The 21,556-nt window shown below is 54.9% G+C and overlaps 7 protein-coding genes across 7 annotated transcripts; 2 read left to right on the top strand and 5 right to left on the bottom strand.

Moving 5' to 3' along the window:
* Positions 1-2,345: 2,345 nt before the first annotated feature.
* Positions 2,346-6,465, bottom strand: N656DRAFT_753369 (uncharacterized protein). The gene is made up of 2 exons (XM_064813061.1): positions 6,134-6,465; positions 2,346-6,064 (listed from the first exon to the last, which is right to left on the bottom strand). The coding sequence occupies exons 1-2, from the start codon at positions 6,354-6,356 to the stop codon at positions 2,625-2,627; spliced, it is 3,663 nt and encodes a 1,220-aa protein (XP_064670027.1). The 5' UTR covers positions 6,357-6,465; the 3' UTR covers positions 2,346-2,624.
* Positions 6,466-7,383: 918 nt separating this feature from the next.
* N656DRAFT_798246 (uncharacterized protein) lies at positions 7,384-10,118 on the bottom strand (the record flags this gene model as incomplete). Its single annotated transcript, XM_064817738.1, has 2 exons — positions 7,384-9,266; positions 9,335-10,118. The coding sequence occupies 2 exons, from the start codon at positions 10,116-10,118 to the stop codon at positions 7,384-7,386; spliced, it is 2,667 nt and encodes an 888-aa protein (XP_064670026.1).
* A 2,674-nt stretch (positions 10,119-12,792) lies between these two features.
* On the top strand, positions 12,793-13,662 carry N656DRAFT_709335 (NAD(P)-binding protein; the record flags this gene model as incomplete). Its single annotated transcript, XM_064811588.1, has 2 exons — positions 12,793-13,561; positions 13,625-13,662. 2 exons carry the CDS (start codon positions 12,793-12,795, stop codon positions 13,660-13,662), a joined length of 807 nt encoding a protein of 268 aa, XP_064670025.1.
* Positions 13,663-13,902: 240 nt separating this feature from the next.
* N656DRAFT_90652 (uncharacterized protein) lies at positions 13,903-15,482 on the bottom strand. Its single transcript, XM_064819394.1, has one exon. The coding sequence runs from the start codon at positions 15,033-15,035 to the stop codon at positions 14,142-14,144; it is 894 nt and encodes a 297-aa protein (XP_064670024.1). The 5' UTR covers positions 15,036-15,482; the 3' UTR covers positions 13,903-14,141.
* Positions 15,063-15,781, bottom strand: N656DRAFT_709309 (uncharacterized protein; the record flags this gene model as incomplete). The annotated part of the gene is made up of 2 exons (XM_064811583.1): positions 15,063-15,482; positions 15,539-15,781. Coding segments are annotated over 2 exons (663 nt in total), but the record flags the coding sequence as incomplete, so codon positions are not given.
* Positions 15,782-16,107: 326 nt separating this feature from the next.
* On the top strand, positions 16,108-16,976 carry N656DRAFT_90570 (uncharacterized protein). Its single transcript, XM_064819393.1, has one exon. The coding sequence runs from the start codon at positions 16,355-16,357 to the stop codon at positions 16,844-16,846; it is 492 nt and encodes a 163-aa protein (XP_064670022.1). The 5' UTR covers positions 16,108-16,354; the 3' UTR covers positions 16,847-16,976.
* A 114-nt stretch (positions 16,977-17,090) lies between these two features.
* N656DRAFT_779308 (tyrosinase-like protein) lies at positions 17,091-19,137 on the bottom strand. The gene is made up of 6 exons (XM_064815168.1): positions 18,707-19,137; positions 18,479-18,641; positions 18,332-18,404; positions 17,894-18,267; positions 17,645-17,827; positions 17,091-17,572 (listed from the first exon to the last, which is right to left on the bottom strand). The coding sequence occupies exons 1-6, from the start codon at positions 18,901-18,903 to the stop codon at positions 17,417-17,419; spliced, it is 1,146 nt and encodes a 381-aa protein (XP_064670021.1). The 5' UTR covers positions 18,904-19,137; the 3' UTR covers positions 17,091-17,416.
* Between the last annotated feature and the right edge of the window lie 2,419 nt (positions 19,138-21,556).

Below are 21,556 nucleotides of genomic sequence, written 5' to 3'. Positions count from 1 at the left end.
AAGGCTGAGTGGTTGAGAAGTCTCGATGAGTTGAGACTTTGTTGTCGGGCTTCGCGTCGGCGATGACTCGTCCGTCGAGATTGTCGTTGTCGGGGTTTGTTGTTGGCCAGCAACCACAGAACCTTCCAAATGGGTCGCTGCGGCCAAACGCAGAAAGTGAAAAAGAGGGATCTCAATTGTCCCCCCCGAAATCGAAGTGAAAAACTTGAGCGAGTGGTTACGGTCGGAGTTGCTTAAGGCAGGTTTCTTTGGCCTTTTCTGCCTCTCCCTTTCTTGGCGAACGGGTTTTACTGTTGAGAGGACATTTCCTTGCTCTCACAACGACGTGGAGGGCAGGCGGCGAATTGAAAGCCGAAGAAACAGATATCCTCGACACGTCAAAGGTGGAGTGACGATGGATAGACAAAAATGCACACGATGGTTCAAATGAGTGACTGGTGGAGGGAACGACACTGGTTTTGTTGCAGAGACGAGGTTTGACGAGGGAGGGAGACGCTGGAACCCGCCAAAGTCTGCTCCCACGAGCACAAGGGGAAGTGGAAACGAAATTACGCTGGCACCTCGGAGCCATCTTCACCCCAGCACTGTCATCCGGCCGTTCCTGACCACACGGCTAGCAGGGCCGCCCCTGTCGATTTCCGGCTAGCCGCCCGCATTGGGTTAGCTGGTCAGGACATCCACACGTCCATTGGCCACAAAGTCGTGTACCCACATCAAGTCGCGGCTGGCGACAGATCATTGGCCCAACGAACCGGGGCAGTCAGGCACAAATTTTCAGGGGCCGCACTCATCCCGCCGATCTTTCGATGCCCTGCGGCCGGAGGAACAGAACGGCTCCGTTGTTTGCCACAGCTATCCAGTGTTATGATGCACAGGTACATTTCCACTGAAAGATGCCCGTTTTCTACCAAGGACAATCATCCGTTAACATCGCTCAAATTTGCCACGCGGTGCGCTCGGATTAAATAAGCTAGATTAACGATACGAATCTTTACACTGTGGGAGCGCTTGAAAGTACGTAGATTGTGTATTGTACCAATTCACTCCATACTGTATTACAACGTGTCACGGTATTGGCTGCGACTGCCACCTCAGGAAGAGAGCGGATACGCGTACTTGTAAGGTGAGGAGGGAAACTCACGGAGGAAGGACAACGACGCGTGTGATGCTAGGTGATGCGAGCATCACGCTACAATATATCTTTCTTTACTGTATGTACTTGTACCATGGACGGAAGAACGCCTTAAGTTACAAGAGCGAGAACTTTTGTCTCTCCCCGTCCCCGATCCTCCTGCAGCCTTGCAGCTGCAGGACGAAGCCGGGACTCCAAACCCAAAAGTTGAAACGTGAAACATTAGGGTGATCGTAAGAGTTGGGACACCCCGTCCCCGTCATCCCCCCATTTGAACAAGAGGCAGCCAGCACCGCTTGCGATGGTTTTTACACTCTCATGTTGTAGGTCGCCAACCTTTTTTGCCCCTGCCAGCCGGCAATCGACAGTGATGTTTATACAATAAGCATCTCGAGACGATGAGAATACGACCAGACGCATGGTGCATGGTAATCTGATGATTGCGCGGTCTCTTTATTCCCAGTGGGGCTGTGCAAAAGCAGCAATTTCGGTTCCGCAAACGGTTGGCCAACAAGCGGGACGGGATTTTGATATCTCAACACCACCCACTGAACATGTCCGCTGATGGGGGTGAATTGCAGAACCATTTAGGCCATCCTCGCCATCTTAAAAGACAGCCGAATCGACTTCGTGGTGCCGTGTTGGATTTCTATGGTAAGGTTTCCAGATGTGCCATTTCTGTTGTATCAGATTCAGCCCATACTTCGTATTGTACACTAATTCTTACCTTTCATCGCCGTAATCGCTGCTCCGTTTGTTGCTCCGGTTCCCGACCGTCCTGCACGCAACCGGCGAATACTGCAGTGGAATGCCGGGCTGACACGTATCTCGTGCATCTTATCTGTAGCCCAGTGGCACTTGAATGAGCAGTATCTGAAGCTGTCGTGCTAGGTGCTTCGGGAACCTCCGATTCGGCCCATGAAAGTGGTTCAGGGGTTCAAGTAATCGCACTTAGGGCTTCTCGATGCGAGTACTTGGTACAGCAGTCAGGAGACTGCGGCAAGGCGTCGTGATTTGATGTTTGATATTGGAGACCGGGGGTATAATAGCGTCACTTGACATCGCAACGTTATAATGTTTAGCATCGCCAGGTGATACCAACTCCCGTTCAGCTTATATATTCAGCCGTTTTCCGCTCGAAAATTGATCACACATGCTTAGTGGACGATTGAAATCTTGGATGACGATGACTATTGGTCTTATAAGGGTTGAGAAATCCGGGAGTCATAGACTGAGTTGCAGTATCTGATCATTCTGTTTTTATTCCAAATTCCAAGCTGTGTCAATAGCCTGATACAGGTAGGACCGTTCCCAAGAAGGTCTTCTCTTCAACCCTAAATAGCTGGACCCAGTACATCTTTTTTGGAATACACGCAAACTAAAGTGTATGCCATGGCCCTGTTATATCAATGATATGGGCATGGCCAAACATCGAGAATGAAGATATCCATCCCAGTTCCAGAAGTGGCAACAGGGCTGTGACACACACCCTTTACTCCTGATGATATATTTCGTTCTCCTTGCACTCCATTCGATGTTTCCTCCAGTCCTTCTTCTGGCATTCAGAAGAACAATAGACAACTTCCAAGCAGCGCGCGCACCTCTTCAGCTTGACACCCGTCTCCCCACCCTCGTTTTTGCCACAATTCCTACAAGATTTCAGCCGGGCCGCGGCACCTGCCGGACCCGTTATGATTGAATCAGCATCGACCAGCTCTCCCACAAGGTCAGACGCAAACACGGGGCTGATGGCCACGCGCGTGGCATATTTCGCCGCCGTGTCCCACTCGGGGAGTGTGATAAAGTCGGGTGGGAATTTGCCCTGGCCGCAGGAACACAGGACCTGCTCACCCATGCCCAGACCAACGGGGACCCTGCCGTGGCGTTTATATTCGCACGTGTCCGGATCGTGAACCCACGTGCGGCAGCGCTCGGCCAGCGCGGGAAGCGCCTTCTTCCAGAGGGCCAGCTCGGCGTCGTTGATGGTGAGGGTGCAGCACTCGAGGCTGTTGAGCAGCAAAAGGAAGACCTCCAGCTCGCCCGATTCAATCAAGGCCTTTGTCAAGGGAAGGATGGCCGCGTCCAGCACGACGGAGCCGTGCGGCCCATCGAGTCGGACCGCGCTCACAAACAGCAGCATGTGGATGCCCCCTTGCTGCGGGTGCTTCAAGGCGATCAAGCCCGTCTGGCCGCCTTGCAGACCTGCGGTGATCATGAAAATCGTAAAGAGAGATTCCTTGAAGTTGAGGCGGGCCGAGGAACTCAGCCTTGTGGAGGATCCCATGAACGCCTCCTCGCGGAGCCGACGCTCACGCGGAGTGAAGGTGAGGGAAGTGACGGTTCCAATGAAGCCGAGAGGGGACTTTTCATCTATGTCCAGGATTGGGAGACTGTCGAGGTTAAGGTGGGGTATGTTGATTGTCACCGGGATGCAAGAGGGCTTGACCAAGGTTGTCGGGAGCAAGAAGTCATCTAGAATAGGCGGCGACTCCAAAGGGCTCGCGAACGGCGCGACAACCTCGATGTAACAAGACTTGCGAGCAATGCGAGTCTTGCTGCCCTCCTTGACGACCGGGACTGGGAACGTGAGAGGCAGAGTGAGAATCCCCTGGCCAAAGACAACTTCAATGGTAAACGGAGATGACTGTTGCAGCTCAATCTTGGCTTTATCGGCCAATAGCTTCTTTCCCTGCTCCGATGTGATGTTGATGCGCCCTGTAATTGTGGTAATATGGTGTCCAGAGGCCTCGTCGAAGTCGGCGGAAAAAACCAACTCAGGAGCTGGTGCGTCCGGAGAAGCTTCCGGAGAAGCTTCCGGCTCGTCCCAAGCGATTGGCGGAGGAATTTGTCCGGGTCGCTGTTTAGTGAAAAGAACACGCCCATAACCGGCTCTTGGTTTGAAGCTTGCCCGGTGAATTGTGCAATCCTCACCCAGCAGCTCTTGAAACAGGGCGGTGCTAGATCCTGTGCGGACCACGCAAACACTTACATCCGCATAGTTATAGGTGTCTTCGATGACCACTGTCTCAACAACAAAAGAGACGATCATCTCCGATGATCCGCTCCAGCCCTCTTTATCCTCCTCTACAAGCAAGGCGAAGTTGTCCGCGGAAGAGAAACCCTGTTCAATAATCTTGCCGAAGGAAATCTGGACGTCTGAATATACCCTAGCCGTGGGAAGATTCCTGGCCACATGAACTTCGATCAAGATATCAGTAGATAGAGCCTTGTCTTGTACCGACTGCAGCATCCGTTTCCACCGATCCGCGGGGATAGCCAGGGTCACCGCAAGGACCGGTGGGACGTCATGCCAGTTGTAAAATTCCGGGTGCTCGTAGTCATCTTCAATCCAGGTATAGGTCACCGGTTTCTCCGCCTTCTTAGGAAGTTTCGGAGAGAGCCAGCTGAACACTTCTAAGATACGGGGAGTGTTCGGGTGAGTGGCTCCCCCCGGTTTCTTGTGGCTTGTCACAAGGTGTTCCACGAAATCCATTTTGACTCGCTGAAGATCCAGCTGTAGATGTTCGCCAACGGCTTTGAGCAAGGCAGCGAAGCTTCCTGGATGATAACACAGTAGTTCCGGTATGTCGTCCAAATTTGGCGTGTCCGGACGTCGAGACTCGAACACGCCGCTGTATATGCAGTAAAACCACAATGCAATGTCCGACTCCTTAGCAACAATTAGCTTGGCTGTCTTCGGCGGCGACCCCGGAATGTGTTTGACCAGCTTCCAGGCAGCACGAGAATCGAGACAGGGAAAAGAGACCGTCGTTTCCCTAGCGTTATAGTCGGCTGTTATCGCAGTCTTTGTAGCGAACGATGTTACATTGGCGTTAGTCCAATACTCGGCGGGCACTAGGCCGAGTAGCGTAGGAACCATATAAGTCCGCCAGATCAACTGGCCAATGGGCCGACCTGGGTCATCAGCCGCGCCGCGTACCTCATCGGTGTAGAGAGTCGCGAGCGGCGTATCTTTCAGCAAGGGCCGAGCGGAAACCAGCAGGTTCAATGTCCCTGTCTGATCTGCGAGGCTCGACGTGTCGATGACGTCGAACTGCTTGGGCGCTTTACCACTCGCACCGTACTCGCAATCTGCGAGTCTCAGCAAGTCAAAACTGAGCTGCCGTCGGAACTTGTTGGCGCATGTGTCGCCCTTCTTAAAGCAGTGCCACAGCGTGGAGCAGAGGGCAAAAGGATTGCTTGCAATGAAGCGAACCGTAGTTCGTGGTGCCGCGATCCGAAAGGCATTTGTCCACTGGCTAAACTGTAGTCTTGCCAGCTCGAACAGCTTGAGTTTGATGTCGGCGCTTTCGACCCTTTGTTCATCGAGGCGAAGGGGAGACAAATAAGTGAGCTTGGCAGCGGCGGCAGCCAGATGGAAACTCAGAAGAGCATCAGTTGGGAATCTGAGAAGCGAGGAACCTCGTAGCGGCACCGCAAATACGGGGTTCGGAGCCATCGAGGTTGTGCCTGAAGCAGGCAGAGGCCCTGTCAAACCCGTTTCCCAGTGCTGCTTGATGGCTTCATTAAGCTCGTCCGAAAGCGCTTCAGACAGAGGCGTGGTTGCTCGCGTGAAACTTGGCCGATGTTGCTTTTCCGCATCTGCGGCCCTTCTTGACCTCATTAAGCCCGCCTCGAATTGGGCCCTGTACCCAACCGTGGCTCGGCCACGGGCAGCATTCGCGTACTCGGCCCATACCCGACGAGTCAGAGAGAGGGTCGACTCATCGCCAAAACGCACCGTAGTGCCATAGGTGCTTGCGTGCCAGTCCTGCAGGGTCTGCGATAAGCCAACCAGCTTCCTTGCTTGAGCGTCAAGAAGCTGTAGATCTGTTTCGTCGAGGTAGAAATGATAGTAGACGTTCCAGAGCTGAGTGAGTGAAACTGCGTTGAGCCCATCCAGGATGAGGGTCAAGAGCAAGATGTTCCGCGCTACGTGCATGATTAGAGCTGCCTGATTGCGACTATAAATAGGGTATCAAGACTGGACTGAAGTCTTACCAATGACATTTTCGTCGGCATCGCAGGCGGTGAAATCGATAGTGCGTGCCGGAAAGCCTTGCTCAGCGTAGAGCGTGTACAGGATGTGTCGAAGATCTCGGCAACTCAGCAGCAGAATATCTGCGTCAACTCCCTGGGGCAGATCTTGAGTGAGGCAGACCGCCGGGGTCCCGCTGCCGGGAGAAAACGATGGCAACACTGTGATGGGTGTTGGCACGTCCATTCTGCCGTAAGCGTTAGGGTGAGGGGTGATAGCCTTCAGATTTGAGGGCTTCCAGTTGAGATTTGTGCCGAAATGATCGATGTATTGATGCGGTGAAGTTGTGAAAATTATAGGACAGCGGATCTACGCTAGTAGGTAGGGGACAGTAGGCAGGAGTGGGTGGGACTACATAACGACCGGTAACCTCTAGGCCGTCAAGTTCCGTGTGGCAAATCCATACGCAGCAAGATGCACGTGGTCGATGCGATCAAAGCTAAACGCAGCCAAAGGTCGTTCAATTATTGATGCGATATAGTGACGGGCGTGGATCCAAATCTCTGCGAGTTATCAGAGAATGGATACTAACGTCTATGCAACAAGGTATAAATTTTCGCTGCCCAAGTGAGAAAGACCAACCCGCTGTAACAACAAAAGAAGCTGCTTGACAGATGCAAGAGAACCAGCGACTTTGGGTTCCAATGGCACCAATCTATCCCACATACATCATGATCCCTCCATTCGAAGTTCAAGAGACAAAAGAAAAAGCCAAGGATCGCTTAGTTCTGCAAATCCTCCCCAGGAAATTCATTCGACCATCCGCTGCAAGTCATGCTCGCCCGAACCGCTATCCCAATTACCAAGTACGTACATACCCCGAAAACAATTCCCGGTCCCTAATTGTACACTAGCAGCAAAGCAACCTAGGAGTACACAAAGTCCATCGAAACCGTTCATGACCCTCGTAGAATACCAATAGTCCGATGGGCGCTGGGCGGGGAATCATCGGGTTCTCTGAGAGAGCGTCCACCTTCCGAGTCCTGCTAGTACCGCAGCCAGAGGCAGAAGTGGTAGCAAGGGGCAGGTGCCGTGAGACTCATGAGGTTCCCAGAGAAATGAAAAACAAAACATCGATGACAGGCCGAAAACCAACATTTTTGTCCCTCGAAATGTTGACAAGAAGCAGACCAACCGCATGGAGAACCGACAAACCGACAAGAATCAACCCGCTACCCACGAGTCAAAACATATGAATATGTCCAAGCCACGCCTAGGTCGTTCCAAAGAAGACGTCCTCTCCATTAGCAAACATGCTGACACCATCAAAGTCCTCATCGAACTTGCCCAGGAGCATGCTCTGGTCGAGCTGGACGAGCCCGTCGTGATCTGCGTACTGCAGGAGCATGTCATTCTCCAGGCCGCCAACACCACCCGCAGGCATCGCCGAGCTGCCGCATCCCATTCCGACTGAACTAGCCGCGGCCGCGGCGGCTGCTGCTGCGTGGGCGGCAACCGTGGTGCCCAACCCGATGCTGGCGTCCGAGATGCCGCTGCTGTTGGGATCCACGTCAAAGAACTGCGCGCTGCCGCTGCCGCTGCCGCTGCCGCTGGTCGGCGGGGGCGAGCTGCTCGTTGAGAGTTCGGGCGGCGTCCCCGGCAGGTGGGTGTAGTGGCTGGCGACGCTCCTGGCGGGTGAATCCGCCCTGCGCAGCGGCTGATCCGCGGTGCCGTCGCGGTAGTCCCCACCGCCTCCTCCTCCGCCACCATGTAGGGGCTGCGTGGTGCGGTCGCTTGCTGTTGCGGGCCGCGAGGCCGAGGACAAGTGCGTGGTGGCATGCGAGGCGTGGCTGTAGTTGCTCATGGCCGAGGGCGATGCGACGTGGTTTGCGCCGGGGGATAAGGCGGTGCCGAAGACATCGGCCATGCTCTCGCTGATTGTGGGCATGGGCGCGCTCGAGACGCCAACGAGAGCGCTTGGATTCATCGTTGCTGCCGCCGACGTAGTCGGGATGGAGGACATGGCCACGTCCATGATGTCGATGTCGGCGAACTGGTCCTCGTCCATGAGCCCGTCGAATTCGTTATTGCCGGGCGAGTTCGCGGCCGAGCTGTCTGAACACCCGGACTGGCTGCTCACCGAGCTGACTGAGTCGAGCCTGTTCTTGCGCCTCGTCCGCTCGCTCTTCTCGAGGCGCCCTTCCATGTCCGGTCGGACTTTCTTCGGCCGCCCGCGTTTCACCACTTTCCGCACGATGCCGTCGAAGGCGCCGATGCACATGCCTCGTTGACGGTGGCGCGTCAGGGCGTCGTGGCGCGCAAAGCGGTTGCCGCAGTCGCACGGGTACGGCTTGATGCCTGTGTGGATTTTGGCATGCCGCTTGAGGTCGTGTTGGCGGACAAAGCACTTTTTACATGTTGGACATTGGTATTGGCGGTCGTTCAGATGGGTTTGGACGTGGCTCTTGATGTTCTCCTTGCGCCCGAAGCGCTTGTGGCAGTTTTCGTACAGGCACTCCCACTTTCCGTCTGACGGGTCCGGTCCTCGGATGAAGGCGGCAATGTCATCGAGAGTCACGCCGGTCTCGGTCTTGGTCTCCTCGATATTGATGTCCGCGATACTAGCCGCGCTGGTGATGGACGCTATAGACTCCGCCCGGCGATGGGGCGAGCTGCGGCGTGATGGGGTCTTGCTGCCTGGGCTTGGTAAACCATGGTGAATGAGAGTGTGCTGAGACTCAGGATCTATCGGGGCATGGAAATCTGGCTTGTTGCTGAAGGGATCACGCTGTTGAGCAAATGCCTGCGGGATCGGAGCCTGGCAAGCCCCATTGAAAGCTCGTTCGATCTTGACGAACTCATCGCTGACGTTGCGCATGTTCATGAATTCCGGCGACCGGTGGTTCTGGTCCATCAGCGGCATGGGTATGGTGCCTGCACGAGGCGGCGTTTGGACCATGCCCTCCGCTTGCTGCCTCAAGTCCTGGAAAACACCAGAGTTGCGATTACTATTCTTGTTGGCGCGGCTAGGCTTGATCGTCTCTTCCATCGACTCGTCGTAGTTCTCAGAAAATCTATTCGTGGGCTGAAGGGGAGTCGGCTCGGTCTTGATGAATTGCTGATGAGGTGTGCCCACCGGAGTTTGAGGGAAACATCCTGTTTCATGGTCGTCAGTGTACCAACTCATTGGCGCGCGACAGAGGCTCAGATGCATCACAACGTACCGTTCATCATCTGGTTAGTGGGTGTGCACGGTCTCTGGGACGAGGTGTGAACTCCGCCTCCCAAAGCCTCGAATCTGGCGACCTTTTCCATGATGCTGCCACTTATCCTCCGCGATGCCCGGCGTGGTTGTGTGCTCGCCGTCTCGCTTTCCGAGATCCACCCCTGGGCCGGGCTTGCCGGACATGAATCTGGGAAGGTGATAAATGTGGGCGTGGATAGGGCACTGTCGGTGCCGAAGAACTCGAAGTCTCCCCCTGGGTCCAGGCCGGTATTGTTCGTGAAGCTTGGGGGATTCTTGGTGATGTCGATGCCCCCTAGGTAGGCGTCGAAGGAGAAGGCCGTCAAGTCTGCCATCCGCCCTCTGCTTGGGGATGCGTCCATGAAGCGCTGACTTTGGGCGGTGACATGGGGCGACAGAAGGAAAGCCTCATTGTCATCTGTGAATGTGGGCTGGCTGGGGCCCGGGCGTGCTGTGCGTTGCTGCTGCGCTTCTTGCAGTACATGCTGTTGTGTCGTTGCTAATCCTGGGTTAGTGGTCGAAGTACCTACCGTTGTGTAGTCCTGCCGTGTTGTTGTGGTCGCGGTTGTCGAAGCGAGCTGCTGTCGCCGCGTGTCGAGGCTGAGGCCCCGTCGGTGTGCCACATGCGACCGTTGCTGCTGGAAACTGGGCAGGGGCGCAATCTTTACTACCTCAAACGCCGAAGGCGTCGAGTTCTGCCGCCGATGCTGGTGTCGGGGCGTGCGCGGGTGAAGCCTGCTGGAAGGGGGCGGATTGGACAGCATTGATAATGCAGAGTCGAGTTCGGAAGAGTGAGGATTGTTTGTCGTCGATGCGCCAGTTGTCGCACTCCAAGAGCGCTGGTCGATGCGGTTCCGATACTGCACCTCAGCATCTCAGTCAGTTTCACCATCCTCCGTCGCCTTGGTATGGACCCAGCGCACCTCACGCAGCACAAGCCAGGCAGCCGGGCGAGGCGAGTCGCGTAGTTGCGCTCAGTCGATGTAGTCTTTGGGGCTATCTAAGAGCTGGATTTATTGTGGCTGGATGCCCTCTTCAGGCGAAAGTCTGGCCGAGAGCAGTCTCTGCCTAGGAGATGGTCCCCCCGATGCGAGGTTTTGGTGGTGTAGTTGTTACTCGTAAAAGGTTCTGGAGCCCGGATGAGCAATGCAAATGCCAGGCGCTGTCTCCAACAAAAGTATGGAGAATGGAGTCAGTTGCTCTGCTTCCATGCCAGAACGCTGAAACGACCCTGATCGTTGCAGCCGTCTTTGTTTTCTTCAACTGCCAAGGCGGTTGCCAACGGCAACCATTCAATTCCGCCCCTGGCTCGTCCCATTGGCGTCTGTGATTGGGCGCTTGTAGGGCTTGGCGGACAACCAGAATGGCCCACCCAACCAGAACCGTTGGTTTCTCGCGTCACTGATTGCGATTTCCGCCTGAGCGCGTTGCTGCGCTGCAAACCGCTTGCCAGGACTGACGCGAGTTCGAGATGACTCGACTCCTCAGGTCTCGCTTCTGGTTTTCTCATTGCCGCCCGCTCTAGTTCTAATTATCTCAATCTTACGGCTATCCTAGATCAAACCTGCTAAACAGCTAAACTCTCTTATTGCTCGGCACTGCACTCCATTCATTTGCATTCGGTCCCCTACCGTCCCCTTCCTTTCACTGCGGGTCGTCTGAACCAGTCGTGTCCATTCATTTCTATTGGGGAGCAGTCGTGGATTGCGATCTTTTACCGCCGCTTTTGTCCCCGACCATTTTGCTCTTTGCCGATTTGCTGCCATTTATTTCTCGTCAGACAGCTGGTGACTCGGCGACTGGAAGCCATTGGGTTTTGTTCCAATATCTCAAAACAAGATGAAGTCGTCCTGCTCCTGGTGCAACACCAAGTGGCATAAGTGCCTCTGGGCCGTCCTTCCTTTGGTCAGCCTGGCACCTTCGAATATTACGGCAGTCCAGATTGATGCATCTGTCTCTCAAAAGATCATGTGATCCATGATAACTTTTTCTGAGGAGGAACAACGGCCTTTCTCGATGGCAGCATCGATGCATCAAGAAATGGTCCTGCATCTTTATCTCGAAAGCGAACTTCGCTCGTTGACCCCGAACTGACTAACCGGTCACACTCCTCATGTGCTTGAACCAAGCCCGTTGGCCGAGTGTGAAGATTTTCAAGGACGAGATATAAGAGGACGCGGGAGGCACGAAGCAATGCGGTGATGTGGAAAAGTCAGATTGGCAGACGGTGCAAAATGGGTGATGCGGACCTAGCGTATCCGGAGCAGCCACCCCCGCGTCCGGCGGCGAAAGAAGAGTCCGGGCAGAGCAAGAGGCCCCGCAGCTGAGAGTTCAGCCGTTGGCCGGCCGGAGGGATGCCGAGAAATCTTGATCTCGGTTTTGGCCCAGCAGGAGCCAAGATCGAGGGAATGAACACGCACGAGTGGAACTCGTGGATTCGAGGCGGCGAGGCATGTCACGACGGCGCAGGTGATGGCAACTCGGTGGTTGCCCGAGTTTGGGACGACTCGGTCCTGCTAATCAGGATTAAGGGGCTGAGCGGCTATAACCGACCAAAGACCACGTCGGGCATCGGCTGGGTTGATGAGGCCGATGCCCGTCCTGAGATATTGCGGCGCCAGTTGGCAGTCCGCCATCGGGCCTCGGGAATAGGCAGGACCCGAACAACACGGAAATACGGCGAGTGAGCTTGTTTTGCTACCGACGGCAGGCGATTGACCGGCTCGGATCCGAGATGAAGATTCAGCTTGACTCAGGAGGGGTGTTCCAATGGCTCCGGACGGGCAAGCGGTGCCACCGAAGCGGATCAAATCGGCACCGTGTCCTCTGACTTTTCTCCAAAATTTGCTTCTCTCATTCCAGCAAGGTACTGTACGGACATGCGCCGCTTGTCCTGCTTCCCGAATTAGCCATCGGCTCTCAAGTTCATCCCTGGGTGTCGGGAGCAACAACCCCTAGCTACACCACGTTAGGTACTATTCCACACTTGTACTCCGGCAACCCTGAACGCCACTCGTGGGGTGGCGTTGGATGGCATGCATCCAAACCATCTTCCCTCAAAGCTGCGAGCGTTTAGGTTATTACGCGCGGCTCGCGCTCAGCAGGTGACGGACTTGGGGCGGGGGATCCCGGCGCCCCGCAGAGAGAGCTCGGTCATTCCCCCCTCAACTCCGATAACCATGGCCCCGGAGTACCGCAACGTTGCAACTCCTCAACTTCGGGCCCGACAACGCTGCTGAAGCTGATAAATTTATCCAGCCTGATGTTACAAGAATAAAAGATGGGCTGGATTCCTGTTCTTGAGCATTTCTTTCCTGTTGCTCCTCTTTTCTTCAACAGTAAATAGGGCGCGTCGCTTGCTTTTCATACAAAGACCGGACGTACATAGATATCTTATTGCCAGCCCCGAATCTTCAACCCTATCAGCCCTTGCTCAAAATGGTCCTCGCAGTACCCACCGCCAGCCTAGAGGGGAAGGTCGCCCTGGTAACCGGCGCCGGCCGCGGCATCGGCAAGGGCGTTGCCCTGGAGCTCGCGCGCCGTGGCGCTTCTGTGGTGGTCAACTATGTTTCGTCAGTGGGGCCTGCTCAGGAGGTGGTTAAGGAGATCGAGTCGTACAACAACGGCGCGCGGGCGATCGCCATCCAGGCCGATGTCTCCAAGGTGTCCGAGATCAACCGGCTCTTTGCCGAGGCGAAGCAAGCGTTCGGTCGTCTCGACATTGTCATGTCCAACAGCGGTACGGAGTCGTGGGATAAGACGGAAGAGATCACCGAGGAGAAGTACGACCATGTCTTTAACCTCAACGCGCGAGCCCAGTTCTTTGTCGGGCAGGCCGCCTTCAAGAACCTGGAGAACAACGGGCGTCTGATCCTCATGACGAGCATTGCCGCCGGTCTGATGGGTGTCAAAAACCACGCGCTGTATAACAGCAGCAAAATGGCCGTTATCGGCATGGTCAAGGCCTTCGCCACGGACTTTGGTGTCAGGGGGATCACGGTGAACGGCGTCGCGCCCGGCGGTATCAAGAGTGACATGTTTACGCAGAATGCGTGGCACTATATCCCGGGGGGTTCCCCTGACATGCCGGCGGAGACGATCGAGAAGCTCATGGCGGACCACTGCCCTCTCGGGCGGTGTGCCGTGCCTGAGGACGTTGCGCGCGTCGTTGCCTTCTTGGCGAGCGAGGATGGCGGTTGGGTCAATGGTACGTTCCCCTTTCCTGGTTCTAGACTTTCCAGTTTGAGTCCTCATGCTAACCGTGTTGTAGGTCAAGTCATTACTATTTCTGGTGGTTCTTCGCAGTAGTTTTGCGTTCACCTCCTGTTAGCGTGTCTGGAGTCACATGGTTGGATTGTGAAGGCATAGCCACATATCTCGAACATAGAAGCATTGAATGATAACGGGATAGCCCGGTACGATCCGGATCTGGTGCTCATCTTCCTCTCCCATGGCTCAAACTCCACGCCTCGAATCTTCCTCTACTTAGTTCAACACTGGCTGCTTCATGAATGTGTCAATGGTCTGCGTCCTCACATCGCGGTCGCCGACATCTCTGAATTGGAGCCAACCGTAACCACCCTTTCAACACATCACGCAAACATTAAATTTTGTTTATTACTCATTACCAGTTACCAGAACAAGCTAACTACCTTACCCACATAAACAATCTATGTTTTCATCTTCCCAGGCAAAAAGATCCGTCCCAAACTCCAATCCAATTTTGATACCGGCCCCCGCTGAAGCCAGGCCCTTCCAAGACCCGTGCCAACGTGAACCCAACATGATTACTTCCTGCGCGACCTGACGGTATTCATCCTCTCCAAAAGCCCCAGATCCCACCACCCCTCAATGATGCCCCACACGGTCCTGCGTTTGGGCTTCGCGGCGGTCGCGGCCGGCGGCTCTTCCCCTCCTACATTAACCATCTCCGGGCTCTTGCTCGGGGTGGTGGTGGTGGTGGTAGTAGACGAAGCCGACATGGCCGCCATCTCGATAGCCGCGCTCTTCCCCTCGAGCAGATAGTCACTCCTCGGCGGGTGGACCACCACGATGGGCGGGGGCACGGGCTTCCGCTTCCGCCGCTTGCTTCCGGGCATCAGGCCCAAGCTCAAGCCCCGGAGCAAGGTGGGTGACAGAGGTGAGCGGAGGATTAGGCCCGGGACGCGTTTGTGCTCGTCGGGGATTACGTCGTCGCTGGGAGAGCTGGGCGACTCCGTTGATGGGGTGTTGTCTGTTGGTGCAGGTGATTTTTCTTTGGGCGTGAGGCTGGTTGGGTTGCTGCTGCGAGGTACGGAAGCGGGAAGAGCAGGCGGCGCGCGGGACAAGAGAGGCGAGATCCCGTCCTGCTCGGTCTCATCTGTCGGTGAACCGGGGATGGTGGGCATTGTGGCCCGGGTCTTCTCCCGCATGTTCCGTGGCGGTGGGGGCGGCCGGAGCCCACCAGCACGCGGCTGCGGCGGGCTACCGGCGTCGCTGTAGGTCGATGAGGCGTCCGAGTCGTAGCTGGAGCGGGGCAGGGAGAGACGCGGGTTGCTGAGGCGGAGCCGGTGGGCCCCGCGGTCACGGATGGGCGCCAGCGGGGGAGGCGGAAAGCGAGGGGGAGCAGCAACGGCGTCGGCAACGGTCTGAGCGCCAAGGGGCGCGTTGAGCTCCCATGGCTGCTTCTTCGGCTTGGCCATGCTTCCCCCGAAGGCGCCCGCGCGTCCCTAACCTTCGATGTCCTTGGGGGTGGCGTTGTCCCGACGAATGCGCTTCCACAGAAATACGCAGACCAGCGCTGAGAAGGCGAAGAGCACGCACAGGGTGATGGAAAGACCCCAGACCGCTTTAATCTCGTAGCACACTGGCCGGTCGAGCGTGACAAAGGTCGAGTAGGGGATGGTTTTGGTGAGGGTTGTTGTCCGGAACACGTGGGCGGCTGCCGAGAAAAGAGTGTGCACTTCGGCGTCGGGTGCCACTGGGACGAGTTCGCAGTTGAGCTTCGAAAGGGGCTTGCCGATCAACGAGGCCACAACGATAGCGGCGACGAGGAAGAGGCCATCGACGCCACCGGTCATGAGCAATGGCAGCATGTTGTCATAGTAAAGAATGTATGTGATGACGACATATATCACTGCTAGGACGGCCTTGGATTAGGTTAGAATGGTGGTTCAAGAGGTGACGGCGTGTTAAGGGGGCATACCACTGTGAGAGTGCCAATAAGCTCTGATGGAGGGTTGTGCTCGGCGGCGCCAATCTCGCTGATGAAATTGGCACAGAGGCCAATGACAGCAATGAGGGACACTAACTGGCATGCCCGCATAATGCTGAAGGTTGCGCCCAAGGCGCCCAGCTGCGGTGCTTGGAACCGCATCTTGAAGGGCCCGTTTGCCTCGAAATCAGTGATGAGCTCTAGCGAGGGCCGCTCCTTGTTCGCTGTCCGCAGGGGAAAGCGCGGTTTCGGGAATGGAACCGTTGGGGGAGGCGGGAAGGAAGTGTTGACGGGAATGTTGGGCAACGTGTAAGGGCGTCGTAAGGAGAGAGGCTGATATCGTCAGGCTCGATCAAGTCGACGGCCTGGCGGAAACAGATATGGGAAATTTGGGACAGATCAACTGCCTAGAAAGATGGAGCCCAAGAAAGTAGTGGATAGATGAGCCAGAAAGTCCTTTAAGGGAACCTGATGAGAAGCTCAGGGTAGCTAAGAGACCGGACGGGAGTTCGAGGAACGTGGAAGACCAAGGAAAAGAAACCCTGTAGAGAGATCACACACAAGGAAAAGAGAAGAGAGGAAAAACCCAGGAAAAAGGAAAGAGAAAAAGGAAAAACAACCAAGGAAATGGCGTGTTTGACAAATTGTTCTGTCGAAAGAACATCTTGATCGGAAGGTGAGGCCGCGGAACTGCATCTTTTATGTTGAGACTCGCAAAAAGCTCAAGCCAGAATCTGATCGATGCCGTTCCCTGCCTTCCCATCCATGACAATCCCAAAACAAGCGCGTCTTCGATATTAGCGCCTGATGAACCATTTGCATAACATGGCAGACGCAACGCGATTGAATGAGGCACTCATCCGTTCGAGACGATGGCGGGAGTCAGTAAGCGCTGAGCAGGCCAATCGGGAGACAAGAGGGGTCACTGTCGAGGGGTGGTGCGAGCCCCACCTGGCGGGCGGCAGTCTGCAATCGCCCAGCCCAACCAAGCATTTGGGGCAGCTGTCCGATCGACCTGTTCCTTGCGGCTACGGTCTTGATTGGCTCAGGGCTAAAGGTTCTGCGACTGGGTCCCGGAAGTCTGGAATTGCACGGATCGAAGCTTGCGCGACGTTTATGTTTGCATGTTTTGAGACCTTGTGGAATGGTCGCGAGCTGGGTCGTTGTCTGTTGACCGGGGCTGCCATCCCCAGCCTTACCAGGTATCATCTTAGGTACGGTTTCCGCTCATGGTGGGTTCCCGCTCACCCAGCCACTTCCGACCCTGGTAAGCCTCAACAGAATGTGGCAATCTGGTGAGGTGGCCTATCTCGGCGGGCCAAGCTCATCCAGCCACATATGGATGTGGCTTGCCGTTGTCAGGTGTGGCGGTGTGAGCGGAAACCTTACTCAACATGGTACAGTACTGCAGGTGCACCTACTGCAGGTAAGGTATCGAACATGAGCCTGGAGCATTTCTAGTTGGCTTCAAAGCAGACTTCGCCGGCATTTCACGTCGATTGCTGACATTGGGCACAGTGACAAGATGCTGGCAAGCACGCTGTGGCTTTGGTACGGTACTTTGAGAGGTGCTGGCATCTGTTAATGTAGCCTCGATCTTTTGTATGCAAAAATCATCCTCTCGACTACCGCTTTTAACACAACCATGGGCCCAGGCTTGTACTTCCAAGTCGTATGTACTGTACCACCTTCCTTGGGGACGATTTTGCGTGCAACAACACTGCACCTCTGCTTCATCCGTCATCACTGATGTCTAATGCAACCAGTACTTCCTCTATCTCCCACTTCACACAATATGGGCCGTCTCGCGACTTTGGTCGGATGTTCTGAGAATCATCATCTCATCAATTGCTGGCAAGCACTTGACTCTCAGAGATAAACGTAGCAAAGAGGCGATCCGCTAACGGTGTTCATCAGCTCCTTAATCTTGATCGGGCCGGCCAAAGGCGACAAGTCGATGATGTCGTCAACCGTCGTATTTGCGCTGGGAATGAGATCGAGCATAAAGTTTGTTCCGAAAACACCCTGGGTACAAAACGCAGTTACGCAGGCCAGGTTAGCCCTAGGTAACACTTAGCGAAAAGCGGCATCAAATACCTGGCGGTTCTCAAAGTCCAACATCTGCCAGATCCAGTAGACGCGGTCGATCTGGCTGTGGTGCAAGTAAAACGCAGGGTCACCGGGAGAGATGAAAGGGTCTGAACCAGGATCACCGCCAATGGCAAAATGGCCGCCTCCGTGAACTCCCAGTGAGCCCGGGACAAACCGGGGGTCGCCTTCCTAGATGTGGCAAGCCGGTTAGGACGGCCATACGAAGGGTTACTTTTGGGGAGGAGAGTGACATACCATGGTGGTTTGGAAAGACTGGATCGTCTGGGACTGCACGATCAAGTCTGTGGTATTCCTGAAGCTGGCGAATCTTTTGATGGAATCAGCGTTCATGTCCCGCTTCAGACAACGAGAGTTGTCTGCTGTTGGGTCCGGCTGCGAGATGGGTCCGAGGCGGATGGTAAAGTTGGCAAAGGGGCCGGCAAAGACGCAACCACCCCCGGTGCCGGGAGCTAGGACGATGGGTTCCGTTGCACCAGGGAAGAGGATCTCCAATCCAGGGTGCGGGACGAATTCACCGTCACTGCCTAGAGACGTGTCTGATCCATCAAATACTGGCGAGTCGCGCGGTGACTCAGCGTCGAATCCCCAGTCCCAGTAAGGGAGAGTACCTGTTGGTGGTGTCAGGGTAAGTCCGAGGCCGTGGGAAGAGCCAGGGGGTGGAAAGATGTATACCTCTGTAGCCACATGCCTGCAGCTTTTGCTCGTAGACGTGGATGAAGTACCGATGCCAAGTGAGAAAGTTGCCCTGCGTTGCAGACGGTGAGTCTGGGTCATGTACAGGTAGCGTTGGCACAACTCAAGAGACGTGCCCAGCCTTACCGTGTTATGGATAAACATGGTCTGATTCATGTGCACAAAGACGAAATCGTCAAACAGCGATTTGGCTCCCGCAGCCTGTCCTGGCGCCAGGATGCTGAGGGATGATGCGAGGCATTTGACAGCCGCAATGAACTCCCTGCGCTGGCTTTTGGAAAGGGTTCTCCTAAGTAGGTAGGCCATGGGTTAGTAGCAGCTTTCATTCCAATCTAGAGACTTACCAGGACGTACCATTCACGGCGGACTTTGACATTGCTCGGATTGCATGACTGGCCGAACTTGGACGCCGAGTTCACGAGTGCAATCCCGTTGAGCCCGGTTACGGCCAACCCTGAGTCTATGGCAAACTGCTCGAATTGGGGTATGCTGATGGCATGTATGCCTAGCACCGTGGTCAGGCAGACCGTGAATACCTGACGAAGCATCATTGTCGAGGACGAGAGTGCAGCTTGCCGGGGAATCTGCTGCAGCAGCAGGCAACTCTACCTGTATCTGGCTGGCGCACCATCTGACTCTTATACGCGGCGTAACAGGGAACCTCAGAAATAATGATCGGGCCGGGCCGCAGGGCCTACTGCCCACCAACAGACTCCGGGTGCTCAGATACCACTAGAAGGAAGTTACGGGCATACCTACCTATTTGAATAAAATTTTACCCATCCAGGAACGGGCCTGGCTGTAAGAGAAACCATGATAGGCGGAAGAAATCTCTTAGTACGTGAGGCCTGCAGGCTTACTGCATCAGTGCAGCCGCAGAGCACACCTACATTGAGGCGAGCCGTTGTTGGGAGCACAGAGAAAACAAGGACCAACAAGGACCATAGACCGTCTTGATGCCAAGGATAGCTTACAGTAGCTACTAGGTGCATATGTAAGGTAGACGATAGACAGCACGTTGGAACGAGGCTGCATGGGGCAAATTTCATGATCAGGGCGAGCTTTACCTTCTTGTCCTACATAGCAATGATAGCATCAATGTACCCTTGGGGCGTAGGCTAGTTAGGTTGATAGTTGTTGGTTCAATAGGTGCATCGAACCCTCGACGGGGCTGGGCCCCCTTTGACTTGTTTCGTTTCCCCTCGACTCCTCACGTGGTGGTCATCTGCATGTACTTATTGTACTATTGCTGCCCGGAAGCGTCGTTCCGGCTGCCTGGCTGTACTGTACCTGGCTTTTCTTCTCGCCTCATTCGTAACTTCAGCTGAGCCCGAGGCGATAGCGAAACGTGGGACAGTCCCGGGTGGGGGACCTGAATCCTAGGTTAGGTACCAGCAGCAACGGTTATTGGGTAGGATAGTACGTGTATTATGTAGTCGTACCCGGGAGCGGTCCACAAAAACGGCCGCTTCTGACCCGCGTACCCGGTTGATGTCTTGATGAGGCTCGGTGTCCGAACGGTTTACTTGACAGAGGATGCATGTTTCCGTTACATTGATTACCAAACTGAGTTTTCACGCAGTTGGGGGCTACGTAGTAGTGGTTACTGGTGTTGGTTCAAAGTCTTCAGCCAAGAGGCCCCAAGACGTCTAGAACCATGGTTTGGCAATGCACTATCGGTAGGTTGGTGCAGTCTCTCAATCCCAATGTAACAACACCTACCTAGGGCTAGTAAGACCCTTACATGGCCTTTTGCAGCAACTCCTCTCAAGACTGGACTTGCGGAGTGTAGTACATTACTCCGATGATCAACATGCCGCCTAGCCGCAGAAACAGCACATCTACCCGTAGTTGCCCTGCATTGGACATGAGAACGGTCCTGGTAAGCACACCTCCCGCCCCCTTTTTGCGCTTGGTGTGCGTCCACTTCGCAGATACGAGGTAGTACGCCTTGATCCAATAGACCTGAAGATCCGGCACCACTGCAGATAATCAATACTACTTACTAGTCGCTTACAGCACACTGAGCTTGGTTCTTGCTGCCGTCCCCATGTGTAGGTGCTTGGCTCCCGAGTCAGATGCCTGGATGTGGAATGAGTTGGTTGTCTCAAAAAGCGACGCCGGCACCAACGGTGCTTGACTCTGGTGTGCTGGTACCTTGCATAGAGCCTCAAATAGTGTACCTACATGTAGTGTAGGTAGGTGGGATGCATAGGACTGAGGAGCGCGGCGGGACGAGCCGGACTGCCGGGTAGGGTTGACTTAGGGGTCATTGGGACCCAAGGGATTGCCGCAAGGCAAGCCATTCGTATCTTCAGTCCTCAGAGTTACTCCTTGTCGTCCAGCTGACATTCCACCGGCTCAGAATGCTACTAACATCGCTGTCCAAGCCCTTTATATTTGAGCGCCATTGTCGAAAATAAGTCCTACATGCGACTCGGAATAGCAATACGTAGGCACCTAACGATTCTGGGTTCTGACTAGAAACCTGGGTCCTAGCTTATACAGGTACTGTTCTGGGTGATCATGGTAGAGGGTTCAGGGGTGAAGAGAAATGGACTAGTGTTGAAGCCAGTTCCGACAGGGAGAGGTTCAGTTCGGTACCATGATGGGTCCATACTTACCTACCTATTGAAAACCACAGCGGAATTCCCAGGGGGGGGAGCTATCATAGTATGGGCCCATGGGGTGTGTATGATAGTGTGAAAAGTCTTGACAGCAGTGTCAACTATCATAGCACTGCAAACTATCATCGCACCCTTCAACTATCATCAAATGATAGCCGCGTCCTAGATTTTCCCACTATGGAAGGTGCAAAATCACACCTACAAACTACACAACAATAGGGGGAGGAACCAAGCACAAGGAAACGAGACCACGTACCTGACTACGTACAGTGCCCTGCTCAGGGCCACTAGACGGAAGCAATCAACCACACTACCTTACCTTCTTCACGGTCGGATTAGAGGGCGAACCTAGTGGTAGGGAGGAAAGGAGGAAAATTGCTTGAAGAGTGGCCCTGGAAGAACGGCGACTATGGATCTATTTATCCTGCTCCTGTCAGGAGTTCAGGGGCTGGGACCCACGCCTCTGCACAAGAAAAATTGACCCCTGACCCACGAAGAACCCCATACAACAACCACACAGAGCCCTTGTACAGACCTCCTGTGCCCAGCCCTCTGACCCGGGGAGGAGGTTGGGGGA

This window comes from Canariomyces notabilis (assembly GCF_033297395.1).
Source record: "Canariomyces notabilis strain CBS 508.74 unplaced genomic scaffold N656scaffold_11, whole genome shotgun sequence".
In the NCBI taxonomy this organism is placed as follows: Eukaryota; Fungi; Ascomycota; class Sordariomycetes; order Sordariales; family Chaetomiaceae; genus Canariomyces; species Canariomyces notabilis.
The sequence above is the reverse complement of the archived record's forward strand: the minus strand, read 5'-3'. Positions and strand labels throughout refer to the sequence as shown.